The 23,679-nt window shown below is 36.8% G+C and overlaps 1 protein-coding gene across 3 annotated transcripts in view; it reads left to right on the forward strand.

Annotated features, from left to right (window-relative positions):
- Nucleotides 1-23,479, forward strand: part of TFCP2 (transcription factor CP2) — a 50,779-nt gene extending 27,300 nt beyond the window's left edge. Inside the window, exons 2-15 of one of the 3 annotated variants that reach the window (XM_061127669.1) lie at nt 6,862-7,013; nt 7,603-7,679; nt 8,563-8,668; nt 10,945-11,051; nt 12,050-12,202; nt 12,914-13,024; nt 14,573-14,661; nt 16,327-16,375; nt 16,734-16,827; nt 17,708-17,798; nt 19,292-19,401; nt 19,838-19,980; nt 21,650-21,701; nt 22,110-23,479. In XM_061127669.1, the coding sequence (XP_060983652.1) occupies nt 6,862-7,013; nt 7,603-7,679; nt 8,563-8,668; nt 10,945-11,051; nt 12,050-12,202; nt 12,914-13,024; nt 14,573-14,661; nt 16,327-16,375; nt 16,734-16,827; nt 17,708-17,798; nt 19,292-19,401; nt 19,838-19,980; nt 21,650-21,701; nt 22,110-22,147 (1,372 nt within the window). In that variant the 3' untranslated portion in view covers nt 22,148-23,479. Of the gene's footprint in view, nt 1-6,861; nt 7,014-7,602; nt 7,680-8,562; nt 8,669-10,944; nt 11,052-12,049; nt 12,203-12,913; nt 13,025-14,572; nt 14,662-16,326; nt 16,376-16,733; nt 16,828-17,707; nt 17,799-19,291; nt 19,414-19,837; nt 19,981-21,649; nt 21,702-22,109 lie in introns of all 3 variants that reach the window. The other 2 variants (XM_061127660.1, XM_061127651.1) reach the window with 2 other exon arrangements.
- The last annotated feature ends 200 nt before the right edge of the window (nt 23,480-23,679 follow it).

Consider the following 23,679-nt stretch of genomic DNA (forward strand, 5'->3'; position numbering starts at 1 on the left):
GGTAAAAATGAAGAATTGTAAAAATATGTAGGAAGGTTTATAAGCCAGTTGGTCTAGCCAGTATACAGGCTTTATAGTTATTATTTGGTCATTGCTTTCTGTAGCAGATGATACAGAGTAATACGCTTTGGACTCTAGTAGCAGTGAGCTTGTGATATTTCTTCTGGAGGGCACTATATGCCGTATAGTCTTTTCTGATAACACATAGGCTTTCTAGGCCTATCCCAGTGATCTTGTAAAACTGGAGCAGGCTCAAGACATTTCATCTTTTTAGAATAATAAAACCATTTAATTGATTTTGTGATTTATTTTTGATTGGCTTAATTTAATGATTAAAATGAGGCCAACTCTGAACTGGTCAGTCCTAAACTGATCGTTGAATCTCTTAGTAGACCTAACAAGACTTCTTTGCCTGAAACATCATTGCCTTCACTTACTCTTCAAACAACATGATGTTAGATCCCCTCATTTATTCTCATCTATTTCCTTAGATTTTTAAAGTCTTTTTAAAGTTCCACATTCAGAGCTAAGCACAGTTCTCAAGTAGGCTAGTTTGCATAGAGAAGAATGTCATTTCCGTCCTCAGACATTACTTTTAATGAAACCTGATTATCAGCATTTTGGGCAGCCAGCCATATCACATTTTGTCTCACAGAAATAGATTTTTTTTTTTTTAAGTCCTAGTCTTTCTCACATATATCGGGCCATTTTGTTGATGTTAATTCTAAGTGCATGACTTTATATTTATCCTTATTAAAGTTTATCCTGTTAGATTTAGCCTTCTATTCCAGCCACTTAGGATTACTTTAAAAGTTGATTTTATAATATATGATATTGCTTTCCCATCCCAGATTCCTGTCATTTGCATATTTGATCATCATCCTGTTAAGTGTCCTCATCCAAGTCATTTATTTATAAGAAATGTTGCAGAGGACAGGTTTCCCTGAGGTCCTGTGGAGTTTCACTAAACCTTCTTCCAGACTTACCCTCACTGTAGGTGCAGTTTGCATATAGTAGTTATCTTAACCACTTGACAGAATACATATGTTTCACCTTCAACAAAGATCTCAAGAGAGACTATTTTATACATTGCTGAAATCCAGAAATATTTATGTTCATAACATTCCTTTGTCCAACCACATTTAAAAAGGAAAATGAGGTACTTTGGTTATGGTTTCTAGCGATCCTTGATGCCCTGCGTGAATACTCACAATCTGTTCTTTTAATGGGCTTCCCTGGTGGCTTAGCGGCAAAGAATCCTACTTGCAGTGCAGAAGACGCAGGTTCGATCCTTGGGTTTGAAAGATCTCCTGGACGAGGAAATGGCAACCCACTCCAATGTTCTTGCCAGGAAAATCTCATGGACAGAGGAGCCTGGCAGGCTGCTGTCCCTGGGGTCTCAAAAAATCAGACACGACTGAACAGTTGGGCATTCTTTTTTGGGGGGGGCATTCTTTTAATAGCTGTTTCTGCAGTCTTGCCTTGGATTTCATATCAGATCACTGTGGTGTAAGGTGTGAAGAATATACTCTCTTTTCATGTTGAAAATTGCTACTACAGACATAAAAAGCTAGTGATGTTTGGCATTATCAGAACCATGAGATTTGTCTGAGTTTACATACTGAGTGTCACCTATAGATCTCATCTTCTCATTCCCTAATTTTCCTGGTGTACAGTTTCATCCAAGTATGTAATTTCATTCCTGGCACTTTTTGATAGTCTCCTTATGTATTGTGATCCATTAATCCCATATTTGGTCTTCTTTTTCTATTCTTAAGATGGTGTTTCTTTACAGAAAAGATAGAAGAAAAACCAGGAATTGAGATGTTCTCCTGTCTCTTTTTTATATTAATTATGTGTCATATACAACAAAAGGTGGACCTGTGCTTTCCCTTACCTTTTTTTGCAGGTCTCAGCACAGTCTGGGCTTCAACTCAAGCTTGTTCCTTTTATATATTGTTGCCACTTTTTAAAATATAGTTTTCCCCTTTTATATATGTATATTTTTCTTGTGCATGTCCAATTCTGTGTTGATTGGTGAGCTTTCCATCCACTCTGTGTGGATACCTACCTTCTTTTTCCCCTTTATCTCAGATAACTTGGGATTGGCAGATTTCATTTTTGAGGACTTTTTTTTCATCTCAGACCGTGAGCTTGGGTCCTGTCTTCTTCACTGTTTGAACCCTGCTCTTACTGTGTTCCTTATTCTTCTCCCAGCTTACCTGGCTTGGTTGCTTTCATTTGAGGCTCCCAGCACTTCCTCTTTTGCAATCAGTTTCTCTTTCTTGGTCAACTTAGATTCAGAATTATAATTCTTGTCTCTTCTGTTTTCTGGATAATAAACAACTAGCCAGGCAGACTTTTTTTTTTTTTTTTTTTAACCATATATGCTGCTTTTTAGTTGAAAAATCTTCACCAGTTGATCAGGTAGCAAACATCTTTTATCACTTGTGACAGAGGACGCTTACCAAGAAAGTTAGCTGATTTCACCATTACTCAGTAGTTAGGGCATCTCACTGGCTTCATAGTAAAACTTTCAGGGCATCTCTTCTTGCCAGGTGTCCTCCCTTATCTGCCCTTCCATCCTTCCCACAAATCCCAGGAAATCATTCTGCTGTCGTCTCCTCTTTAAAAGTGTCATAGCCAGTTATTTACTGGATACTTTTTTTCTTTTTATTTATTTATTTTTACTTTTTTTCTTTTGAGGCTGACCTCAGAGTAGGATGTATAGTCTTTTCCGTTCTTGTCCTTTCATGCTGTAACTAACATAGGAATATTGACATGTTTTCTTTTCATCGTGATGGAGTCTAAAGTATTATAAATAGGGAAGTTAGACGTTCATGGCATCTTCTTGTCCCAAGTTAGTTTCTAATTTCCTTAGTTGCTATGGACACCTTTCTGTTTACCTCTCTTAACTCAAGGTAAAGCTCATCAAACCTCTTCCTCTCTTTGCTGCAGGCTCTCTAGAAGAGGGTTCGGGAACTGGCAGGCCTGAGGGAGAAGGTTAAATTGTAGGTGTGCACTAGTAGAGACCATTCAGAGGCTGCCTTATCTCAAAAGGGTAATTTATACGTCGGGGGGCCATGAAGCGGCTCCTCATGGAATCCCAGTTACGAACAGGAAAGCGCGTACCTGATACTGTTCCTTTTCCTCAATGACTTCCAGTCAGATGCTTTCTGCTAGCCCTCTACACTCAGGGGTGGTTTTCTACTTAGTGGCACAGATTTTTAACATGCAGTCAACTTTAACAGGTAAGGTTTCTGTATCCTTACATTTAACCAGAGATACTGTGAAATGTTGAGAATTCATAAATGATCAGAATATATTAGGACTGAATATTCTGGAGAATGCAGGCAAATAAACAAAAATATAAATCATGTCAACAAGTATTTCAGCACACCAAGGAGTAGTTATTCCCTTTAAACAGCTCATGTTTCACTGGAATGAATTAAGTATATGAGGCAGAGAATACAATAAAATGCTAAATTGGTAAGAACCACTTAGAGTTCACGAGAGTTGGTTTTCCAAAGCGGCACTCAGTTTACGTCAGAGAAGGAACAGACTTCCATATTTCAAAATTGTTTCCTGCTGAACTGTTATTGTTGTGGGATAAGCAGGGCCCTAGAGCTGTGTTTATCAGTGACCTTTAGCCTTCACTTCTAAGAATGTGGAGCTGAATGGATTCTTGCTCCCACAGCAGAGTAAAAGCAGCTCATGTGGCAAGAACACGAGTGATTATAATCAAGGATTTTAGATTTTAAAATCTCTAATGAGGGAGTACTTGGGTTGGCTGTACTGTTCTGAGTTGATTTTAGGGGTAGCTTGTAGAATCAGTTTTAGATTTCTAGCCTCAATTGACAGCCCTTTGCTTAGTCACGAGGGGCTAGGTATAATGCCACATTATATTGAGAAGACTAGAAACTGTTGTTATATATTAACCTCACTAGGCACTGATAACTTGAGAACAAAACAACACAACCACCCTACATTTATAGTGTTTCAGCTGTTGCTATGTTGCAAAATCTGATTGGCCTTGATTCTTGGTAGTCATCAGGAATCTTTCAAGGAACCATCAGGTATGATGCATTTGGGAATGATAAGGCAGCTAAGACTCCTGAAGACTGATATCATGTTTCTTAATTTTGCTTTACTTTCCACACTGTTTGCTATGGAAGCAGTGGTAGCTTCCTCATTTTCCTGAGAAGAAGAACTGGGACAGAGTACTTTTCTAGAAACCCCAGTGCTTCTACGTTTTATACTGTTATCTCAAAGGTACCATAGTACATCTCCCCTGACAAATTAATGTGGATAGAAAGGATTCCCTGCCTTCTCCACCCTTAACACCACGGTGTGAACAAAGGACACACGCCTCCAGACCTGAGGAAAAGGAAAGCACGCTTTGTTTTTCTTGCTTTTGAAATTCTTTTTGGCTGTAAGAAACCTGTGTTTCATGAATACTGGTTTGCATCTCGGCTTCCCGGATTCAACTCATAATGCATATAGCCTTGCTAAACATTAGATGTCAGTTGAAAGAGAAATTTCTTTCTTTTCTGACCCTCCTTTTTTTTCCTTTAGCATTTATACCATTAAATTTTTATTATGTGTATTCTTAGATCAGTAATCAGAACATTTGTTGCTTGTTTTATATTCCAGTAAGACTTACGATGTTTTTGTGATTTGCATGGTTATAGTCATTTTTCTATAAATGATTGTTTTTGCCTGAATGTAATAATTTTATAATCTAATGTTTGGGAGACTGCTGAGGGATATAGGTACACATAAGGAATTGCCTTTCCACCTGTGCTTAGTAAAGTTGATGTTGATCTCTTGTTTATAATATAAGCATAATATTTAAATTATAGGTAAAAGTTTGAGTGTATTTCATTTTGAATGTGGAGAATGTTGATGAGTCACTGCATCCCTGACCTCTAACCTTTTAGTGTCAACTGTTTATGTCGTGTATCTTTTACCTTTCTTTTATATGTGCAAGTACGCTGTGTCCTATGCATATTTTTTCTATTTAAAAAAACACTTTATTATAGAAAATTTCAAACATATATTAAGAAAATAATGATTTTGTACACATCCTCTTGTACGTATCCCCCAGCTTTAAATATTATGTATTACGACTCTTTTATAGATTCTTTACTACCAGCACCACCTGGGAAGCCCCTACCATTTCTCATCCTCCACTTACTAATTTTTTTTTTTTTTTAGTAAAATTTATATATGTTAACGTGAATTTCAGCTGTACTTTACAACTGTGTAATCCATATACCTAACATAATATAGAACACTTTTATATTCTAGAAAATTCCCTTGTATACCTTCACGGTTGACCCCTGCCCTGGTAGGAAGTCACTGTCCTTTTTAATTTTGCTTGTTTTAGAACATCATATATCATGCATTATATTAATATATTCATTTTTCTGATTTCTTTGGTTCAATATCACATCTGTGAGATTCAACCATTTTGTTGAGTTCCTTGTTTTGCTGAGTAGTAGTCCATTGTATGAGTATGCTGCAGTTTATATTAAATATATCCATTTTCTTAGTTATGAACATTTGGACTCTTTCCAGTTTTTGCTTGTATGCTATGGATATGTATGTGTAAGTCTTTGGCTGGTCTTATACTTTCATTTCTCTTGGATAAATATCTATGAATAGAATTGCTGGATTAAGGGGCCAATGCATGTTTACTCTTGTAAGAGACTGCCTACCATTTTTCTAAAGTGGTTGCATCATTTTACATTCCTACTGGCTAAGGATGAGAGTTCTAGTTGCTCCACATCCTTGCCAACACTTGGGTTCTCCTTCCTCTTCATTTTAGCTGCCCTAGTGAGTATGTATACATAGTCTTTAAATTAAAATACATTTTATTTTGAGAATTTTGTGGCATGTCTTGAGATAATAGGAAATGCTCTTTAATTTGACACAGCTCTTAAAATCCTTTTAAAGTTTGATCTGTGCTGAATGCTGATCATAACAGTTGGTCTCCAGGGCCCAGGATATTCTTTCTCACTAACCATGGCTAGAGGTTCTGACAGGAAATTATTGCTTATCTTTTACATCCATTTTAGCCCCTTATTATTTTCTAAATACTTTCCCATATACTTATTCTTGACAGCAGATGTGGTTCCCATTTTATAGATGAAGCGATGAACACTCAAAAGAACTTGCCTAAGATTTGCCCAAGGGTTTTAGAGACTGAAACCCAGGACTTCTAACTTGGTCCCCTACTGTTTAACTAGGACACCAGAAGGAGTAACATACTAGAATTCATCAGATATGTGTGTTTGGTTTGCAAGTTTAGATAAACTGATGGAAATATAAGAAGCTTTTTCTTGGAAGAGATTGCTGGTAGGGATATCTCCATGTTAGTTGTATTCCATAGAAAGTGAGTTGACCTTGAAATAATACTGGTCATTGATTTGTGCTTTTCATTTGGTTTCTTGGAATTTTGATTCTTGTTTAAATCTTTACAGTAGATGAGCTGATGTGGTTATAAAAATACTGCAGTTGGTGCCTTTCTGAGAACAAACACATCACCGAGTGTCCTAAATTGACATTTTGGAACCCTGCATACAATTTTCAGAGCCGTTTTAGGAACCCCTGTCTGTGATTCCTAGAAACGCTCTTTGGACACTTAAGTGATTTTTAGCAGTGAATGTCTGTCACTGCCCACATTGTTGGGGTCAGAGGGATATCCCAGCAGGTAACCTGAACTGGATGGTTAGGAAGAAACTTCACGGTGAGTAATGTTTATGGTTTCTGAAAGCAAACTGCAGTTAAAGGTTTCAGTATTAAATCTGCTCTTACACCATTGTCAGATGTTAAAGTCAGGCATTTGTTTTATTTTAGTGATGTCCTTGCACTGCCCATCTTTAAGCAAGAAGAATCAAGTCTGCCTCCAGATAATGAAAATAAAATCCTCCCTTTTCAATACGTGTTGTGTGCTGCCACCTCCCCAGCAGTGAAACTCCATGATGAGACTCTGACATATCTCAATCAAGGTGAGATGTGGTCTTACTCATTGGTATAGTTTATGGACCTACTGGGTTTGTGATATTTAATTGGGTACACTTACGTGTAAAAACTATACCTTTCTAGTGTGACCTGTTAAAGTCAAAAACTTACTTAAAAAAAAAATAAAAACTTACTTTAGAAATTTGAGTTTCAGTGTTGTATTTGATAAACATTACCAGTTTCTTTCCTCTGCCTGCCCATTTTTAGTTCCAATCTCCCTTTTTCTAATCCCTGTTCCCTGAACATCCCTGTTTGTTACTGTCTGAGAAGTATTACTGGATCCAGCTCTTTCATTTACTAGTTGTGTGACCTTGGACAAGTTGATTAAACTCTGCATTTCAGTTTCCTTATATGTGAAACTGAAATTGTTAATACCTTAGAGAGTTGTATCAATTAAATGATATAATTTATGACAAACATTTAGCATTGTGCCTGGCATATAGTAAAGGATTATAGTTGTTACTAATACTAATACTGTTACACTCATGTGTATTCAGACAACTGAATTTTATTCTTTTTGAATCTTGAGAAGTTAACCTATGATAAATATAATATATAGTTACTTTTTTCTTCTAGGACAGTCTTATGAAATCCGAATGCTAGACAATAGGAAACTTGGAGAACTTCCAGAAATTAATGGCAAGTTGGTGAAGGTAAAAGAAAACAAGAACTGACCCTTTTTGGATTAATATTTTTTCTTTTCTGAGGGGCTTGGTGGTAATGTCTCACCTACTATAGTGTGTTGGCAGAGTGGTAAACTGCTGTGTTATTTCTTAGGGGGCAGAATGAACCCACCTATTCACCTGGATTTTTCAGAGCTGTCAAAAGAGAAAACTTACCATACCAGGCCTGGAAAGTCTCATGACTCAGTGAAGTTCTTTTTGGGTGGAATAAAGTAGCCTCCTTGAGGTCTTTAGAGAAGTTCCAGTGTGTCTTTGGATACTTGGTCTAGTAGCAAGGAAACCAGGAGCTACTGTTGATGAATAGCAGTTTTCTTAGTCTGGACTGATAGTAATGAATTCACAGTATAATTGAGATGGAGGAGTTTGGTCAGCTGCTGTAGAAGATGATGAGAGAGATGTTAACACGCATCTCCACAATGTAAGAGTAACAAAAGGAAAGTTGATGGAAGTAGCCCTTAACTACCCTCGTTTACAGGTTGTATGGTGGGTTAGCAAGCAAGGGACTTGGTAAGAATTTCATATACATCTAAAGAACTGAGCCAGACATCACATGGTAGCAGTAGACACATGTAGTAATGCTTCCGGTGGGAGTTCTTTATGCCTAGTTACCAGTCAGAGCTAATGTAAGCCGTTTTAATTATGGTACTAGTTAACTATGAAGATTATATCTGAGCAATTATAAAGTTTGCCTGGAAATATAGAATGGTATAGGTTTTAAAGTAAAACAGGTCTCAAGAAAAATAATTTTAGGTTGTGTCTAGAAGCCAACTGGGGGTGACTCCTGCTAGTTTTCTTTGTCAGTACTGATTTTTAAGGGATCCTGTTATCATTTGATTTTGTCGTTTCCTTTTAGAGTATATTCCGTGTTGTGTTCCATGACAGACGTCTACAGTACACAGAACATCAGCAGCTGGAGGGCTGGAGGTGGAACCGACCTGGAGATAGAATTCTTGACATAGGTAAGTTAAGAGAATCCATTGCTTAGGAAATGCCTTTACCTATGGTCTGTGAATTGGTTTTCTTTACTTGACATTTGCCTTGACTCAGAATGCTCCAGGGGCTTAATTAACATGAACTAAGCATAAAATATTACTGGTATAATGGTTCCAAAATTCAAGTTGAAAGTGTCGACACTTCAGTTCTGTAACAACTGCATCCATTACTAAAGAGTGATTTTTGTTTTTGTTTTTTAATTTAGTTGTGGTAAAATATATATAAGATTTGCCATTTTAACCATTCTTAAGGATATAATTCAGTTGCATTAAGTACATGCACATTGTTGCAGAAACCATCACTACCATCCATCTCTATAATTTTTTTCATCTCGCGAAACTGAAACTCTATATCCGTGAAACAACAATTTCTCATTCCTTCCTCTCCCCAGCCCCTGGTAACCACCATTCCACTTTTTATCTGTATGAATTTAACTGCTATAGGTGCTTCATATAAATGAAATCATTCAGTATTTGTCTTTTTGTGACTGGGTTATTTCAGTTAACATAACCCTCAAGATTCATACATATAGTAGCATGTGTTACAGTTTCCTTCTCTTTGGGAACCCTTATACACTGTTGTGGAAATTAAGTTGGTATAGCCACTGTGGAAAACAGTATGGAGGTTTCTCAGAAAGCTAAAAATAGAACTATCATATGACCTAACATTTCCACTCCTGGGTATGTATCTAAAAGAAACAAAAACACCAATTCAAAAAGATACATGCACCTCAACTGTTCATCAGTTCCCTTAAGTTGGACTCTTTGTGACCCCATGAAACGCAGCACGCCAGGCCTCCCTGTCCATCACCAACTCCCGGAGTTTACTCAGACTCATGTCTATCGAGGCGGTGATGCCATCCAGCCATCTCATCCTCTGTCGTCCCCTTCTCCTCCTGCCCCCAATCCCTCCCAGCATCAGGGTCTTTTCTAATGAGTCAACTCTTCACATGAGGTGGCCACAGTACTGGAGTTTCAGCTTCAGCATCAGTCCTTCCAATGAACACCCAGGACTGATCTTTAGGATGGACTGGTTGGATCTCCTTGCAGTCCAAGGGACTCTCAAGAGTCTTTTCTCCAACACCACAGTTCAAAAGCATCAATTTTTTGGCACTCAGATTTCTTCACAGTCCAACTCTCCCATCTATACATGACCACTGGAAAAACCATAGCCTTGACTAGACGGACCTTTGTTGGCTCTGCTTTTTAATATGCTAGCAGCATTATTTACAGTTGCCAAGATGTGTGTACAACCTAAGTGTCCATCAACAGTTAAATGGATAAAGAAGATGTGGTACACACACACACATACATCCAAACTCGACAGTGTTAGCCTCTCTTCATGAATATACTTTTAGTTCTGGCATCTGTTCTTGATCTCTTATTGGTTATTATCTCCTATTGGTAAACATAGTTGCTAAACAGACCTAAGTATTACTAATTTTATCTGAGAAAACACTGGTTCTCCTACAGATATCTTGATATCCGTTTGATAAACTGACTTTAGGATAAGTCCAACACAGCTAATAGTGTGGAGTGGGACCCACTTAATGCTTTGTTGTTTGAATCATTGATATTAAAACAGTAGAGAAGTTATAGCATAGTTATAATAGCAAATATTAGCTGGCCTTATCCCTCAATTTGAATTATTAATAGCAGTCAGGAAATAATATTTAAATATATGCCATATGGAACAGAAAGTAAAGTTCTAAAGCCCATTCATTTTCCTCCCCTCTTGAGTATAAGTTGTGTCATTATATTACAGGATTCTTTGATGACTTCATGAGTCAGCATCAACTGTTATGTTAAATTTACCCATTTATATTTGTGATGCAGTGATTTCTGTCTTTATTAGGACACTCTGCTTTATCCTTCTATAACAATCCTCTTAGTTTTTCTCTAGCAGTAACACTGTCCTTAAAACTGTAAGTGAAGCAGACTGTAAATTAAATTTTTCATGACACTAGAGCCAGTGCATAGACTAAATTTATCTTTAAGTAGAATTCTGGCAAATTAAAAAGAAACTATTCATAAATTGTCTTTTTAAAGTGGAAAAGAGATGCTCAGAAGGAAAGTACTTAGATCAATTTTAGCTCTAATTGAACTCTTTTTTGGCAAAAAAAAAAAAAAAAGAGGTATTAGGGTATCTTGGTAATTTGGGACCAATGATAGAAGAATCGGTGCTTTCTTATTTAAACCCAGTAGCACCCAGAATTGTTCAATGATCACCATTTATTTCTCAGATATCCCAATGTCTGTGGGTATAATCGATCCTAGGGCTAACCCAAACCAACTAAACACAGTGGAGTTCCTGTGGGACCCTGCGAAAAGGACGTCTGTGTTTATTCAGGTAAGACACTGTGGACAGGGCTCCAGTTTTAAAAAGGATACCTTACCGCCAGTTTGGTCCTTAAAGGATAAAAACGTATTGAATTTGAAATCTTTCCAGGGTTACAACCTGTAAACTTCTAAACAAGTGCAGACTTCTCAACATGTAAAAGCAAAGAGGAGTTTCTGAGTTGCTCTTCCCAGTTTATTTGTTTCTCTCAAAAATACTTGCTAATGCCTGCATAATATTTTATTCTTGAGATAAACTTACATAACAGTTGTCTAGCATTGAGACTGTCCTCATTTTTCAGTACTACCAAAGAAGTTATTTTGAACATCTTCATAGTTAGAATTTGATTTGCATATCTGATTATGTCCTTTGGGTAGACTGCCTGAAAACTCTTATTTGTAATGATAGCCAGTAGTTTATTGAGTGCTTCTCATCAGATAGTCACTGTGTTAACACTTTTTACCCATGATTTTAAGACTTTCAACAAGAATCCTGTGGAGTAAGAATATTCCTTGAGTCTTAGATAAGTTAATAACTTACCCAGGCTAGTATTTGGTCAACCAGGGCTCCACTGTGAAGATTTATTAAGATCTTGGACTTTATGCAGTAGCCTAGCAAACAGTTTTCTTCCTATTGCTCATGAGCTTTCATATTTACTATTCTCCCAGCATGGATGATGCCTTTGTTTTCTAAAATCTACCATAAATTTCAGGAGAGTTTCATTAACAGAAACCATTTCTCTTTTATGTTAACTCTGTCTTTTCTGAAATAATTAATGAATTCCTCAGAGAAGCTTTTTGTTAACATTAGAGCTGTACATTTACTTTGTTTGCATTTGTAAATCATTGACGTTTTCCTCATTTCCTCATGAGAGTAAAAATTCTTCATGATCAGAAAGAGTATGTTTTTTTTTGTAGGTGTTTAAAGGTTTTGCTGTTGCCCTAAAATGTTGCTGACTGGTTTGGCTCCTAATAGTACTGAAACCTGGCTGGATGGTGTATTCTTTTCAGGTGCATTGTATTAGCACAGAGTTCACCATGAGGAAACATGGTGGTGAGAAGGGAGTGCCATTTCGAGTGCAAATTGATACCTTCAAGGAGAATGAGAACGGGGAGTATACTGAGCACTTACACTCAGCCAGCTGCCAGATCAAAGTCTTCAAGGTATTCCTGGGCTTTGTGCTGGTCCTTGGACTTTTTTTCCTTGTCTTTCATTTGCAACGTTAGCCACCAAGTGAGAGAGTCAGCTTGTCTCTTTTCAAAAACTATGAAAGCCCCCAACCTTAATTAGAGTTAGTGAAATAACTACTGAGCTGCCCAGTAAAGAAGTTTAAATAGGGATGGTGGGAGAAGGGGAACTTGGAAAAGGGATTGTAGGGATATCATATGGATAAATATCTTCTCATTGCAAGATTCATTAATATGAAAGTATTTGGAGCATGACATGAAGTCCCCCTTTACCACTCTTACCCTGACGCCCCCAACCTCTCCTCAGAGGTAACCAGTGTCAATAATTTCATATATATTTTAATTCACTTCTGTGCTCTTATGTACACATGTACATAGATATACACGTATTTTCCTTTCTTTGAAACATAAACAGAATTGTATTGTATGAATTGTTTTGAAGCTTGCTTTTTGCATAACTATGTGCTTTAGAGATTTTTCCATGTCTGAAGCTATAGATCTCTTACCTTCAATTCCATTACACATTTAAATATCCCATTTTCAGACTTAGATTTAACGATGGATCTTGTCTTTACCTCATTGTATATATACCTTTTTGTTTCACAAGTGATTATTCTAAGTTTGTAGAAGTAATGTTGAATCGAAGGGTGAGTACTTGAGTTTAAAATGGAATATTTCTCCTTTCAGCCCAAAGGTGCAGACAGAAAACAAAAAACAGATAGGGAGAAAATGGAGAAACGAACACCTCATGAGAAGGAGAAATATCAGCCTTCCTATGAGACGACTATACTCACAGAGGTAACAGTATTTCTTTGGGTGACAGTTTCAATCAGAACTTTTTACTCTTAAAAGAAATATCCAGTTATTTTGTAATTCCGTATTGACCCTTGAACATCACAGGTTTGAATGTCATGGATCTATTTATACATAGATTTTTTTTTTTTCCCTGCTAAATATGTATTAATACTAGGGCTTCCCTGGTGACACAGTAGTAAAGAATCAGCCTGCTGATGCAAGAGACTTGGGTTCAATCTCTGGGTCAGGAAGATTCCCCCGGTGGAGGAAATGACTACAGTCCATCAGGTTGTGAAGAGTGAAACATGACTGAATACGCAGACAACTGTGGATTACAGTACTACATGGTTTGCAGTTGAATATAGGGGGTGCAGATACAGGGGACTGACTATCAGGTTATACCCAGATTTTTGACGGTAGAGAAGGAGATGGTACCCCTAACAGCTATGTTGCTCAAGGGTCAACTGTATACATATTATCATTATGTTGTATACCTAAAACTAATACTATAAATATTTGTCAGTTATATTTCAATTTAAAAAAAAAATAGAAGAAACATCAGTTCTAGTCTGATCAAAACTTATTTGTCCTCTTATTTGTGAGGACTTATGAGGAATTAAGATTTACTAATCAAGATGTGCTTTTTGAGGGACTTCTCTGCTGGTTCAGTGGTTAAGACTCCACGCTCCCAATTCAGGGGTCACAGGTTCAGTACCTGATTAGAGAACTAAGATCCTACATGCTGCACGGAATGGCCAAAAAAAAAAGGTGTGCTATTCGACAAATGAACTTATCTACAAAACAGAAATAGAGTTACAGATGTGGAAAACACACTTATGGTTACCAGGGGATCGGGCTCAATTGGGAGATTGGAATTGACGTACACACTCCGTGCAGTGCTGCGCTTAGTCGCTCAGTCGTGTCTGACTCTCTGTGACCCATGGACTGTAGCCCACCAGTGTCCTCTGTCCGTGGGGATTCTCCAGGCAAGAATACCAGAGTGGGTTGCCATGCCCTTCTCCAGACATATACATACCACTATATATAAAATAGATAACTGATAAGGACCTACTGTATAGCACAGGGAACTCAACTCAATACTCTTCAATGGCCTATATAGGAAAAGAATCTAAAAAAAAAAATAGAGTAGGTATATGGTATATGTATAACTGATTCACTTTGCTATACACCTGAAACTACTACCACATTGTAAACCAACTCTGTGTGTGTGTGTGTCTGCGCGCGCGTGCCTAGTTGCATCCAATTCTCTTCAACCCATGGACTGTAGCCTACCAGGCTCCTCTGTCCATGGAATTTTCCAGGCAAGAATACTGGAGTGGGTTGCCATGTCCTCCTCCAGAGTATCTTCCCAACCCAGGAATTGAACCTGCACTCTCTTGTGTCTCCTGCATTGATAGGTGGGTTCTTTACCACTGCACCACCTGGAAATAAAAAAAAAAAAAAAAAAAAGATGGGCTATTTAAGTAACAGTGTTTTGGTGGAACTCTTGAGTCATGTACTTTCTGCGTCTAAATTGTCCTTTGTTTTTAGTGTTCTCCGTGGCCTGAGATCACATATGTCAATAATTCCCCATCACCTGGCTTCAACAGTTCCCATAGCAGTTTTTCTCTTGGTGAAGGGTAAGTCTAGAAAGTGAAATTGGCTTGTTTGTCCTAAAAATATATTATTTCATTATGTCTCCATAAGCAAAATCTTCACAAGTCAGTAAGAATTTCTACTTGGTCAGTCTTTGATGGACTTATATATTAACTGAGGTTTGGATTATCTTCAAAAGAGACTTAAGTTTTATGTAGCCTCCCCCACCCCACCCCGTTATTTTATTTATTTATTTATTGGTCATGCCACAAGACTTACAGGATTTTAGTTCCTCAACGAGAGATTGAACCCAGTCCTCTGGACCTCCAGGGAATTCCCTTCTCCCCACTCTTAGAAAATAGCATCATGGTCAGTGTTTAGTGATTTGCAGACTGATTTTCTGGACTTTTCCCTGCTTCTTACTGCTTATCTTGAGGTTCTTTCACTTCCTGATTATAGCATGGTCATTGGGAACTGAAACACAGTTGTACAGACACTAGAATCTGTTTGAAAGTTGGCATAGATGCCTACTCCAGTTAAAAAAAAGTTGTATTCTAGTCCCAGCATTCAACACATTTTCTACATAGGCCATATTGAAATTTGAAATAGGTTGTGAAATGTGTGACTAGTTTGATTATGTTTGCTTTTGAGTTTATTTAGGCTCTATGTTCATGCTGCTTTTGAAAGTATTTAATTAAGGTAGCTTAGAGAATTCCCTGGTGGTCCAGTGGTTGGGACTCCACACTTCCACTGCAGGGGGCACGGGTTCAGTCCCTGGCAGGGAACTAGGATCCTGCAGGCTATGCACCACAGCCAAAAAAAGGGAGAGGGGTGGTTAGCTAAAACATTCAAAATGTAACTAACAATTAAGAATAAAACTAGATAGCAGTTGCAGAAGGAGTAGATAGATAACTAAGGCCCTAAGATAAGTTGATTACTAAATTTGAATTTTGCAGCAAAGGCCAAAATTTTAAAAAAGAAAAAGATATTTTTTGAAAGAAAAATCTGTTACCACCCTATGGATTATGCAGTCTACTTATAGAGAATTTAAAATATTATGCAAAACTTGAGAGTTCTAAAATTTTCTCTTTGTCATGTAGTTCAATATTAGGCTCTAATTTTTCTCTCATAAAAGAAGTAAGCGTTAGAGAAGAGGGACAAACTACTGAGCAAAAAGAACTGTAGGGAATACTCAAGGGTGTGGAGATAGCCCTTGGATCACAAATTAGTACTAATTTTTGAAGCTTTTTAAAAAATAATTATTGCGTTTTTTATTATAAAAGTGTGATCACATTTTATTATATACTTTTTATTCTAATTTTTCTTGTATCTATTTGTATATATTTGTATGTTTCACATAGTAGTAATATATTGATTACTTTTATATTTTGATATTTTTATAGTCTAATAAGCTCATGTTAGTATTGTTTATGCCATAATTTAATCAGTCCTAACTTACTGGATTTTTTATATTTTTTTCAATTTCTTCAATAATAAAAAATGACATAGTTTCTACTGCCTCCCACCCCAAAGTCTTTATGCTAAAATAATAGAGAATAGAAATGTTGGATCCAAGAGTTAAGAATGTTTTATGAGATAGTACAAATTCCTTTAAATCTCTAGCTTTAAGACTTAGAATGATGCAGAGTGAGACGACAAACCCTACTGCGTTTCATGGACTCATCCTCTCATTTTAAATGTTTCTTTAGAAATGGTTCACCAAACCACCAGCCAGAGCCACCCCCTCCAGTCACAGATGTAAGTCCAAAGTTAAATGTCAGTTACTGGCGATGTCTAATAATACTTTGGTGACTGTGTGATTCAGTAGAAATTCTCAACTTTTAGGGAGTATTATTCATTCTTTCACTAAGCAAACATTTATTAAATTTTGACTAAGAACCAGATACTATGCTGTATTTAAGGAACTTTCGGTCTAGTGGGAAGGATAAAGATGGAATTTCATGGATATCTTGCATGGTTAGAGAAAGAAGACCTGATGTATAAACAGCTTCCGAGCAAACTCTGTCTGAATGTGGGTGGATTTGGCTGTTGTAGTGTTTACCTTTTTAAAGTTGAGTCTGTTTAGTTACCAAAAAAAATACTTTCCCTTTTTCAGAACCTCTTGCCAACAACCACACCTCAGGAGGCTCAGCAGTGGTTGCATCGAAACCGTTTCTCCACGTTCACGAGGCTTTTTACAAACTTCTCAGGTTAAATTTGCTTATCCTTTGTTTTGCCATTGTGGGATTTCTTTTATACTCTAGGAACTCCTGATATTCCTGTGTTATTTTGTGTGTGTGTATTGGGGGAGAGAGGGGTGGCTCTTAATGCATTTTTCTGATTAAATGAATTTCATTGAACTCTTCAGATTTTCTCACCAGTTGCAACTGTGCTGTGAAATACTCAAAAAGAAAACCTCTTAAACTCATTTTAATTTTAAAATATTTATTCTATACAATACCTTTAAAATATATTATCCATACAGTATTTTATCAAGGAGCATTGCACATAGTCTGAAATTTCCCCCCTGATATTACTATATTATATTTTCTTTGCACATTCCACTTTTATTTAGCATCTTCTATATACCATGTATGGTAGGAATATATAAATAGATAAGGCATAGCTCCTGTTCAGTTATCATCTAGCATCAAAGAAAATCCAAATCAAAATAAAACCTTGAAAGAAGGAAAACAAATAGTTGTGATGCATTAGATAAATGTAGACAAAGTTAAGCATTTGGAGAAGGGTCTGGAGTTAGGGAACATGCATGATGCATGAGGTAAATCTTGAGGGCTGAGGAGGAGTCTGTTAGTCAGAGAGTGGAAGGATATTTTAGGCAGGAGGAACAACTTACTTATTAGGCATGATCAGTATGATGAAAGCATAGGGTTGAATGAGTAAGTTAATTGGGTCAGAATTGAGAAGGGAGAGGATACAGAGGCCAGGTCATGGAAGGCTTTATATCCCATGCAAAAGATTATGACTATAGCTTACTGGTAATGAGGTGTCCTTGTAAGAGTCCATTTTAAAAGTCATTAACAAAGAAAATCTTTACCTTTATCACCCATTTGCTTATATTTATTCCAGGAGCAGATTTATTGAAACTAACTAGAGATGATGTGATTCAAATCTGTGGCCCTGCAGATGGAATCAGACTTTTTAATGCATTAAAAGGCCGGTATGTAATTAGCGTTAAAATATCAGTGGGGTTGGATTCCAAATGGATTTGGATTCAGGGGCTCTTCAGAATACTCTTTGTGCAGCTAAATACATCTTGTCAAAACATTCTATTTGAATGCCAGCTGTGTGCCAAATAAAGATGAAAATTATCTTTTCCTGTACTTGATCCAAGAAATTCCTCATGATATTTCATTTTTCATTTCCAGGTAGCTTTTTTCATTTAATTAAATATTCATTGTCCCTATTATGAGCCATTAGGCTTTGGTGATACATTGATGAACTTTCTTGAGAGAGAGAGAGGAAGATGATATACAATAAGTATTTTGAATAGTAATAAGTGTTTTAAAGAAAAACAAACAAAAACAAGATTGTAGCTTGTAGAGTACTCAGAATATAGCCAGGGAAGACCTTTCTGCGGAGGGGATATTTAAATTGAGTTATGAGAAGGATGGAAGCTTTGGAGTCATGAGGGAAGAAGGTTCTATGCAGAAGAAACAACAGGTACAAAGGTCCTGGACTCAGTTTTACTAGATAAGAGCTCATTCTTAGGTTTTGGCAGGAATTCATGGAATGTCTGCTTAATACCGAGTAAGAGTAATGCCTGAGAGTAATTAAGCAGAATAATTAATGTCTGCTTAATTTCCAGTCTCTGTTTGGGATTTACAATTTAAAGTAGGTAGTGGTAATATTGATGGAAAAAAAAAAAAATACAGGTCAGTGCCATAGAACCAAATCAGTGACTCAATAATGAAATAAGATTATGAAGTATTTTTGTTTATTATTAGAGATATTAAATCAAGTTGGAAACTTTTAAGCAAAGAGGTGAAATTCAAGGGTTGATTACTAGCTGAGAAAGAATGGATCATTCATTTTTAAATGTATGATCTACAGAGCATTTAGAAGTAGGAAGGAATAAGATGATCAGAGCAGGAGGTAATTCAGTATGGTTGTCTGTGAAGAAAGAACAGAAGAAAGACTAAAGCGACTAGGTGACAGTAACGAGGGAAATAAGATTTTCTAGTCTGTGGCATTGGTGCTCTTAAGTAAAAGGTATATCTTTGCACCTTACAAAATAGTGGCTCATACATAGTGAATCTTTCTAACCTTTACATCAAAGGTTACAAACTCAGTGACTACAGAGGCCACGTGTAAATGAGTGACAGTCAAGTCTAGGGTGTGCTGAAGAATGCATGCGCACCATGCCTGTGGGACAGCTGATTGGGTTTTGCTTTGTAGAATGAGGACCTTGGATTTTTCAAGGAAAACCAAAGATTCAGAGGTTGATGATGCCTTCTGTTGGAATGAATTCAGTTAGACACACACACACCCCAGTGAGGAGTAATAATTCATAGCAAATGAGCCGCACTGGTCCAAGGGCTGCCAGTTTTCAGCCTGTGCTCTATGGTATTAATGTAGATACACAAGTTCTTCCGTAAAATGTGCTCACCATAAGAAATGTGACTAACAGTTTTTTTTTTTCCTCCTTCTCAGGATGGTGCGCCCAAGGCTAACCATTTATGTTTGTCAGGAATCCTTGCAGCTAAGGGAGCAGCAGCAACAGCAACAGAACCAGCAGAAGCATGAGGATGGAGACTCAAATGGTACTTTCTTCGGTAGGTCATTCTGGACAGGCCAGGACAGATGTGAAGAAAAATGAAGAGATGACTTACGAGCATGTGTGATGGGAATTTATCAGGCAGCAGAGTCAGGATTTGCTAAAAGTAATGGTAATTGCTCTAATGTTTATTGAGTTCCTAATATACACCAAGCACTATTCTTAGCATTTTTACAACTGGTGTCTCCTTATTGCAATAGATTTTATTGTTCTTCCCCAACATTTAGATGAGGAACATTGAGGCTTAGGGATGTTAAGTAACTTGCCCCAGGTCGCACAGCTGGCAAGTGATTGAGCTGGGATTTCCATTCAGGCAGTCTGCTTCTGCGTCCTTTAGAAAAAGTGGGCATTTGAAGTGATCAGATTGCCTTTAAGAGCAGAGAAACTCTGTGCTGACTGTCTTTGCTTTCTCCCTTTTGCAGTTTACCATGCCATCTACCTAGAAGAACTGACAGCTGTTGAACTGACAGAAAAAATTGCTCAGCTTTTCAGCATTTCCCCTTGCCAGATCAGCCAGATCTACAAGCAGGGGCCAACAGGCATCCATGTGCTCATTAGCGATGAGGTAGATTATTAGCACAGCTGAATCACCAGATGACAGTGATCTGTCTGGGCATATGACGGGAACAGGAGCTGTTCCATGGGGGCAGCATGCTGTTTTCCAAGACAAGACGTTTTCAAACATTTTTGTTTGTTTACCTCCTAAGATAATTTTTTTAAAACTGTGTATCCCCTTGCACATTTTTAGGTTGACTTAAAAGTTTTTGTTTTAAGTTTAAATAGTGGCAAAAAATGTGCCCATTTTGGGGCATATTATAGGACATATAAAAATGAAATGATTGCTTCACTTTTCTAACTATGTTTCATGTAACCTGAATACAAGAGTAGTTTAATACCACTGTCATCTGTTTAAAAAAATACATGAATATACTTTTTAACAATATTTATATCATTTCTTTGTTTTCTTTTTTTCTTTCTTTGTTTTCTTAAGCTGATATTTTCATTCACTTCCCCCATAGAATTTCATCTTACCCTAGTCTACTTTTATGCTTGAATGTCTTTTATTTGTTTTTCCTACCATATTTCTTTGAAACAAAAACTTGTTTCAGTAAAAATTTAAAATTATTTGTTCTGGATAGAATTATCACCATAATTATACAATTGATTAAAACAACATAAATGTATTATATATTTTGATATTTTGATAAGTAATTGTTAAACATTAAGAAAAGATTTATTAAAAGTACATCTGAGAGGTTCCCTGGTGACCTCATGGTTAGGATTCCGGGCTTTCACTGCCAAGGCCTGGTTCAATCCCTGGTCCAGGAACCACAAGTCATGTAACTTGGCCAAAAATAAATAAATAAACACAATACAGTGAAAGTGCATATATTAATGTGATGGATGAGATTACCTGATTCCTTACTCTCTCTCCCAGACACAGTTAATTCATAGATAAATACTGCCTATTCATTCATTAGAATGAAATAGAGTTCAACATCAATTTCATCCTGTTTTTTTCCCCTAGATAAGAAGTACTGTGGAATCTGATTCACATAAATTGATAGATAGGAATGGATGAAGTTTGCTATAATAGCATTGCTGGATTTTTTTTTTTTAACTTCTGGGTTATGTGCCAAAAATTACATAGTGATGGTATCAAACGTAGTTTTTAATCATCTGTCATTTGACAATTTGTGGTTAGGTCACTCCTCAAGTCTGATGAAAGGAAAGAACTGAAAACTTCATGGCTCCACGACTATATCACCCAGTCATTCTAGTTTTCATTTGCAATTACACTTTTGCATGCTGTAGGGTTTTATAGTCTAGGGCAGTGCATCTCCATAAGATTTCAGGAGGGTGAAACTCTTGCCTTTACTTTATAAAATGGGGAAAAGGAGTTTGAAAAGGGAAGTGAGAAAGGAAAACAAGAGGTTCTCAAGCGGTTTTAGGAGAGAACAGATATAAATGTTTAATTCCTCCCATATGGGCCTGTCTGGACCTATGTGCCCTTTGGAAAGTCCGGGGGTTAACCCAGGAAAATGCATTCTCGAACTTTAAGAAAGCTGTTTCAGAGTGTTTCGCTTTTAAAGCTTTTGAAAACTAAACAGGAGAGAAAACAAAACAAAGGATTGTTTTTCATTTATATCTAATATAATAAAAAGCCACATAGGCAAAATAAATACAGCAAACCAAGGTTTTTAATGAACAGCAAAACTTCCTGCTTTTTTCAGATGATACAGAACTTTCAGGAAGAAGCCTGTTTTATTCTGGACACAATGAAAGGTAATAAAAAGTAAGATAAATGCCTTTTTCGAAGGAGTCTGAGGGTTTTTTTTTTAAATAGTAATTCTTTGAGGAGAGAGGGAAAATATTAACCACCATATTTGAGATAAAGAATGTGACATTATTAGAGATTGCTTCTCTGTATGAATTGGCTTCTTGCCATTGTCAGAGTAGACAAAGTGTGACTTTCTGCCATCATCTTTTACCTTCCATGGACAAGTGATGAAATTGAGGCAAAATGTTGTTTTTCTAGTGTATATTTATTACACGTATTCTATGATAATTAATAAGTATATACTACACTTTGTCCTCCTGTTTTTTCTTTCTCTAAAGAACCTAGCACATATATTTTTCTCCTTCTGTGTTTTGGAGGTGACTAAAGATGATTCTTTTTTCTTTTTTTTACAGCAGAAACCAGTGATAGCTATCATATCATACTGAAGTAGATGTGGCTGCTGCTTCCTTCACCTATGTGAAATTCTCCTCTTGGAGGGGATCACAAATGGAGATTTGAAGGCTGCAGGAACCTGACCTGTCTGACTGTGTGGGGGAGGCAGAGGCAGAACCCCAGCCATCTATGTTGGGGCACACACAGATTTCTGCCTGACATGCATTTCTGCAACTGTTTCTTAGTTAACATTTCTGGATTCTATTGTTGTTGAATATCAATAGAAACTCCACATCATTTAGGGTGTGTGTGTAGGGCATAATGATGATGAGAATTGTGTGATGTTTAATGGAAAGATGTTAAATTCTGTGGTATGCAGCCCATGTAATTTTTTTTTCTAACATAAAAGCAAACATCTATATTCATAAGACTAGATCCTCGATCTTTTTTGCCTGTGAAAACTTCATCAAGGAAGAGAAATGTGAAGAAAGAACAAAATTCTTCTTTTAATTCCCCCATAATTCGATGACGAATAGTAATTTTGGCTAACACTTATTGCACATTTAGTTGTGCCAGGCAGTGTGATAAATTCTTTAAATGGATTATCTTGTTTAAATCCTCTTAATAACCCTGTATGAAGTAGGTAATAATGATCCCTAATTGAAGATAAGGAAATGGAGACACAGAGTGGCTGAGGAGCTTGGTGAGTAACAGGCAGCTAGTAAGATAGTGACATGAAGTGCAAACCCAGGCAGGCTGGCTCTTATTCACTGCCATCCATGACGGCCCCCCTCACAGTACTCTGTGCATGCCGTCATTTCTTACTGTGGCTCTTCTGGTGAATCACACATAAAAGTGAGCAAGAACTGACGAGTTAACACCTAAAGGGACAAACCAATCAAGAGCTATAAAAAATGAAAACACACTTTCAAAGCATCATTAGTTGTCAGAGTCACAGAATTTAAGGCAGTGAAAACCAGGGATTATCTGTTATTCCCCAAATTCACTATTCTTGAATGACCTCAAACTATTTATTAATGAGATAGACTAACCTCTGCTTTCTCTTTCCCCTCTCTGCATCTTCTCTTGGGATAGGAAGTTCTTTTACTCATGTAGCATTCTTTTGTATGAGCTTTACAATTCATTCCCATCCCATTCACATTCTTACCATATGCTTTAGTTCTTCTGATTGCAATTGTGTGCGCTTGTGTGTGTGCATGTGTAAGACTATGGGTCATTTTTTCACATGTAAAGTTTTACCCAGAAATCCCTCTACATGTTATGCTGAGGTGAAAAATGATAATGTTCAAAAGATTCTGTATTGGATTTGGATCTGTGTGTGTGTGTATTTTTAAGCATTTGATAAAGTTTAAATGTTTTTATACAGAGATTTTTTTGTTGTTGTTATTCATTAAAATCAGCCTGCAAATAGTCTTGATTTCTTTTGATTTGAAAGAAATTGAAAATTTTGAAACTGGAAAATTAAGTCAAATGACTTTATTTTAAAATTGACCTGGACAGCTTGACATATTAGGCCAAAATACTTTTTTAGTGATTGATTACTGGATGTCTCTATTTTTCTTTGGTGGG

The sequence above is a fragment of the Dama dama genome, chromosome 3, assembly GCF_033118175.1.
Source record: "Dama dama isolate Ldn47 chromosome 3, ASM3311817v1, whole genome shotgun sequence".
NCBI classification, from domain to species: Eukaryota; Metazoa; Chordata; class Mammalia; order Artiodactyla; family Cervidae; genus Dama; species Dama dama.